Here is a 5886-nt window from a genome sequence, read left to right on the forward strand (position 1 = left end):
TACTAGTAATGAAATTTTGCTATATTATAATGTAAATATTAAAATTTAAAAAGAATATATTATAAATTTGGTTACAGACAAGATTTCAGTTATAAATATTAGAGACCAAGCTTGAATTATATTGTAAAGTCTAACATTTTATCTAAACTCATTATTCAAGTTTAATATTTTTAAACCAAATCATCATAATTACTTGAGATTGAATAAGAAATTTTATTTTAAAAATACAAAAAAAATGATAAAATTCTCGATTTTAAAAAGCAAGTGACCCATATGAACTTTATCCCCCTCCCATTTATACGTAATTTCCTCAATAGTTTGGGTTCCTTTTGTTGTTCGACATTATCTTGTTCCACCTTTTGTTGAATATATATCTCTTAAATTGTTGGTTAAACTTTTAGCCGTGGGCGTGGCAAGATATGGGAGGTTGACACCATTGTCGCCTTTTTTAACCACAATTGGGTACTATCATCATGATTTTATTCCCTCTTTTTTTTCTTCTTTAATGAACTTAATTTAACCCAAGTCATGAGTGCAAATAAATAAAGCTAGTGAAAGATGTCACTCTCTTTGGTCCCCCCTCCCCCTCCCCCTCCCCATCTCTTTTGAAATTTGGTGATTGATTCTTAGCTGGTGTTCCTTTCCTTTGTTTCACCCCAATTCCAAAGACTAAAGCGGACGCCTTTTTTCTTTCAAATTCAAAGCTAGTGTTGAAATTAGACTGATGGTTGAACTATCACATAATTAATTCAATAATTACATCAGTATTTAACATATATTTAAAAAAGAAAATTTTTTTTTGAAAAAATTAATAAATCATAAATAAATAATAATAGTAATATAAATATTCATTTGATCACAATAACATTGAAATTTTAAACCAATAACTCTAAACATATATATAAGTTCAAATCATTTTATCCTATTTTTTTCAATTTCAAAATATTTTACGGAACTCGATTATATGATTCTAGTTAAAATATTAAACCAATCATTTTTCAGTTCAACTGATGTTTCATCGTGAAGGGTTAAAAAGATGAAATGATAGCCGTAGTGAATATAGAAGGGCAGCCACGTTGGGCTCAGTGTCTCAATTGGGTTGGGCTATCATGATTTTGAGTTTAAGACTTCAATTCTAGATGGGCTTTTCAACTACACAAGTCATCCAATTACTCTGAACTTTCTTTTCCAGACACCTAATTATAACAAATTACAAGATGGTCATTCAACTAATTGTGTTTGTCTTTTCTAGTCTAATTTTGTTAACTTCTTTTAAGAGTGACAGTTCTAAAATAGGTATAATAACAAGTTTAGTGCATAATGTTTATACATAGTGTCAATTTGGTCATGACTCTAAAAATTTAATCTTCAACATTGGTTCAATTTGATCCTAATTTTAAAACAGTGTCAAGCATTGATTTTTCTTTTAGAATTATGATCAAATTGACAATGTATAAATAGTAAGGATTAAATTTTTATTGTTTCAATTTTAGAGTTGTCACATCATCTTTCTGTCACAAAGAAAGACAAACATAATTAGTTGGATGACCATTTTGTAATTTTTTATAATTTAGTGCCTAGAAAGAGAGACTTCACCATAGTTGGGTGACTTACTGTGTAATTTACCTAGAAAATAATATATATGATATGTGATGACCAACGACGCAATAAAGCTACAACGTGAAAGCCTACACCTATGATAAAAAGCAACAAAATTCAAGATTCAGAACACCAACTTCCTTCGACTTGTTGGGACTTCATTACTTTTTCCAGAAAAACCAATCAGATCTCGGATGGTTTCGACGATCAGGTCTTTAAATATTTGTCGTTCGATATAGAGGACTGCTTCAGACATCTCAATGGGGTAATCTCCCCAACCGGTAGTGGCATCCCCTGCAAGGTCCTTTCTTAACACACCACAAATCACCTCAAACAAGTCATCTGCTGAGTCCCTCCTTCGAATCTTTTCAAATTCGGACCAAATTTGTTGCAGCGATGTCTCTCCTGACCATGGATATTTAAGCTTCCATGGCGGTAATTCTCCCTTTCCATTGAGAATTTCATTTATGGTGTCGAATATAAGCTTCCTTTGGAGTTTAGACACTTTAGAGGTGTCTTTCCCTTTAAGGTTCTGTTGCTTCTCAAGCAACAGAAAGATGTCAGTATCATCAGGCAAGTAATTGGATGCTTTGAGGATATCGGAAATGTAGTTGAAATCACAATCGTCTGATTTATCTGATGATTTTGATTCAGCGGTTGACATGGCACTAGCGGGACTCCAAAGTTCATCTTCTGATTCAACAACTTGGTCTGAAAATTTAAAATCTCAAGTCGAATCACAAAATTCTCCATTCAACGTCGATTGAAGGAGGTAAAAGTATTGAATATATATACTTGCTTATCATAGTGTGGATTACTTCTAAAATGAGAAAAATCATTAATATATATCAAGACTTTGCTTCAATGTACAACATCATATGCGAACTTTAATTTTGTGCGATTTTATACATAAAATTTTAGTTTTATTTAATTCTCACAAATCACTAACAATATTATCAAATTAACATAATTTTACATTGATGTATTGCATACACAAATAATTATATTAAACCAATATAAAAATAAATAAATAAATAAATAAATATATGTATTTCTTTATGAGTACAATTGAATCAAAATCAAAATTTCATGTACACATATGAACTACAATTCAAGTTTCATTTGTATAATTATAAAATTAAAATTTATATATCAAAGTACATATTAAACTAAAGTTCATGTTTAAATTTAATATTTATCTCTAATTGTAATTAACTTGACTTGATTTCATACCTTATTCAAGGGTTAATAGTTAAGAATTTTTATGTACAATCTAATAAATATATTACGACATATTTTAAAAATGATTTTATATTACTCACTTTGTCCTAGTACAATTGTCACAGTTGAATTTTTTTCAAAATTTTAAACTTTGACATAAATTACTGTATATATTTTATAAATTAATTCATTGAAAGTCATTACAATATGTATTTTTTCAAATTTTATGCATAATATTTTTTAAAGAATAAAAGGTTAAAGTAAAAGTATTTTACCATGTGATAAGTTGAATGGAGAAGAAAGAGTATTTAATTAAGTTAATCTCAAAAAATTAATATTTTTATTTTTCGAAAACTTTTACTATTTAAAAAAGTATATAAATCAAAATAAAATGGGGGCCAAATAAAGTCAATAAGGGCAGGGATTACGACAGTAACAAAGGGCTAATACACTGACAGAAAACAGATGATTAAATGAATGTATGAAGGAAAAAGAGGACCAAATATGTCGTTGCCTTCACTCTCTTTCCAATATGGACTGTAGTCTTTTAACTTCAAACAAAATTAACAGAGGTGGGGACATTTCCACCACTTTCCAAGACTAGCATTAATGGGATGCTCTAACCCACTTGTCAGGCAAAGTTTTACAGCGGTAAGTATATTCTTTTTCTCACTCAGGTAACTTTGGTTTGCAGTAAAAAAGGGAGGATGTTTCAATTACTTTCCCATTTGCGACATCTCCATTCTTCTTCTTTCTTTTTGGTTATTCTAAAATTATTTGCTTTTAATGTGGTCTACCAAATTAATGAAACTATATGAAATCTACACGTAGATAAAGAGATTTACGAATACTCGAAGATTTGTTCTCTTACCTTTGAAATCCATTCTTCGTTTCATCACAGGGGAAGTAGACGAATCATCTTTGTAAAAGGACGCGTCGAGTACTGAAACAGGACTCGGCTGCAACTCAGTTTGAGCTGCGTTCATCTTTGCTATGCTGTGAAGCAACTTATCACACCTTTCCAATAAGCTTCTCCCTTCCTTATATTCCTCCACCTTCGATTTCTGTGCATGCCATTCAAATAAATTAAGGTGATTAACTAACCATTTAGTTAAATAATTGAGCAATTTTACCTCAGCATCAGTTTGAGAAGATGAGCTGGAGCTACTTTCAGAAACAGTTGATGTTTCATCCTCCGCTGGGATAAATACTTTCTCAGCCGTTGATTTCCTGTTTCCCGCTGATCTATTCGCCTGATCTAGTTCGGTTCTTCTCACATTAACTCTAGCAGACTGAACCGGAGACATTCTTCTCTGTTCAACATTGCCATTCCCTCTCTGCGTTTCAATCCTCAAAGGCCTTCTGCTTGGACTCCTGATGCCACTTATTCTGCTTTGGTTCCGTAAGTTCCTTCCAGTATCCGGTGGATCACGTCTTGGACTCGGCGGCGGCGGCTCCAGTTTCGAGTTCCGGCGAGCTCCATTTTTTGATCTGTAAGCCGGAGGAGGTGAATCGTTGCTGCTTCTCCTGATTGGTGATGATCTTTCCGGTCTAATAACAACAATTGGAGATTGTTCATAAACAAAGCTCCTTTTATTCCTTTGGTGTGGAGGTTTCGTAGTATGTAAAAGGCCTTTAAGTTGCAAAGCTTCGAGGATTCGCTTAAGATTCTCGAGATCTTTCGACGGCTCGTCAATTCCTCGGAGCTTAAGCTCTTTCTCAATCTCTCCATTGATGGAAACTGTTTGCTTTGTCTTTGGAAAGAAATCAACTGAATTGTAAAAACGTTTAGTTTGAACCGTTCCTCGAACCGGAGTTTTAACTGGTTCACGTCTCACAGTGCTTGAGCCTTCAGTTCCATTTCTTATTACTTCATCTAGCTCGGCACCATTTTTAGTTACCACATTGCTCGAAATCCCCCCATTTAAATGGATATTAATTCTATCTATAAAACGATACTGAAATAGATCTCTGCCTCTTGCTTCCGACGCGGATCTTCGGAGCTCCGCTCTTTTATTCGGTTCGGGATCTGAATCCGGTAACGGCGCCTCAAGTCCCATGAGCCTTGCGACTACGCTAGGTGAACGTCGTTGTTTGTCGATACCACCCACTCCGTCTTCTTCTCTATTGCTTTCGCATTGGTTGGAAGGTAGAATGGCGGTATTCGTACGGATCTCTCGTGGCTTAAGGCTTCCAGTTGCATTGACCACGGCTCTGCTATCTAGAGAAAGCCTTGGAGCTTCTTTGGAGAATTTCCATGGCGAACTTGCGCCGTCTTCGTTGAATTCGAAAATTGGACGGCCGCGAGGTGACTTGTTCTGGCTCCCCATCGCAATGGAAGGTTCCGGTGACGGCAGCTTCTCTATTATTTTAGATATTGCTAGTGGTGACTCAACGTTCTTCTCTTGCTCCGATGTCATTTCTCTGGACTGAGAAAAAAAACCGTAAAATTACATTTCAGTAGAAGTCCACATGCACATCATAAATGGGGGGAAAAAAAGGAAACCAACCGTCGTGGAAGGGAGGCGCTTAACAGTGTAAAGGCGTTTGCCGGCAAGAATGTGGTGACAATCAAAGATCTGAAAAAAACCAGCCATGCAACCCTTTTGTTTCTCATCTATTTTCTTCTCAACATTTTGCTCTTGCACTATCCCCGCCATCATTCAAAAAAATAAAAAAATCTCCGTTGGAACTCAACAATAATACCTCTTTGAATTACTATGATTCCATTTCTCTCTTCATCTTTTGCAAGTTTCTTGCTGTCACTGTGTGGCTGAGTTTAACCGCAACACAACAGTGCAGCCTTTATATTCGTACTTCAGTCTCCCGCTTTTATGGTCTTTAAAAGGGTGGACCACGTTAAGGAACAAAAAGAGCAGTGGTGTGGGGACACATGGCTTCTCTCGTCACTTGTACGCAACTTGACCTTTACTATAAATTCGATGACGTAAAATTTTTATTTTTCAAATAAAATACAATATTAAATGGGTGTATGATAAGAAAATATAAATATTTAAATCTTTGTTTTTGAATGTACAAACTATTTAATCTAAAACTTATAAACCA

The 5886-nt window shown here is 34.3% G+C and overlaps 1 protein-coding gene across 1 annotated transcript; it reads right to left on the reverse strand.

Annotated features, from left to right (window-relative positions):
* Positions 1-1601: 1601 nt before the first annotated feature.
* Positions 1602-5611, reverse strand: LOC105790673 (protein LONGIFOLIA 1). The gene is made up of 4 exons (XM_012618391.2): positions 5331-5611; positions 3954-5249; positions 3692-3884; positions 1602-2310 (listed from the first exon to the last, which is right to left on the reverse strand). The coding sequence occupies exons 1-4, from the start codon at positions 5481-5483 to the stop codon at positions 1724-1726; spliced, it is 2229 nt and encodes a 742-aa protein (XP_012473845.1). The 5' UTR covers positions 5484-5611; the 3' UTR covers positions 1602-1723.
* Between the last annotated feature and the right edge of the window lie 275 nt (positions 5612-5886).

Source organism: Gossypium raimondii, chromosome 8 (assembly GCF_025698545.1).
Source record: "Gossypium raimondii isolate GPD5lz chromosome 8, ASM2569854v1, whole genome shotgun sequence".
Lineage (NCBI taxonomy): Eukaryota > Viridiplantae > Streptophyta > Magnoliopsida > Malvales > Malvaceae > Gossypium > Gossypium raimondii.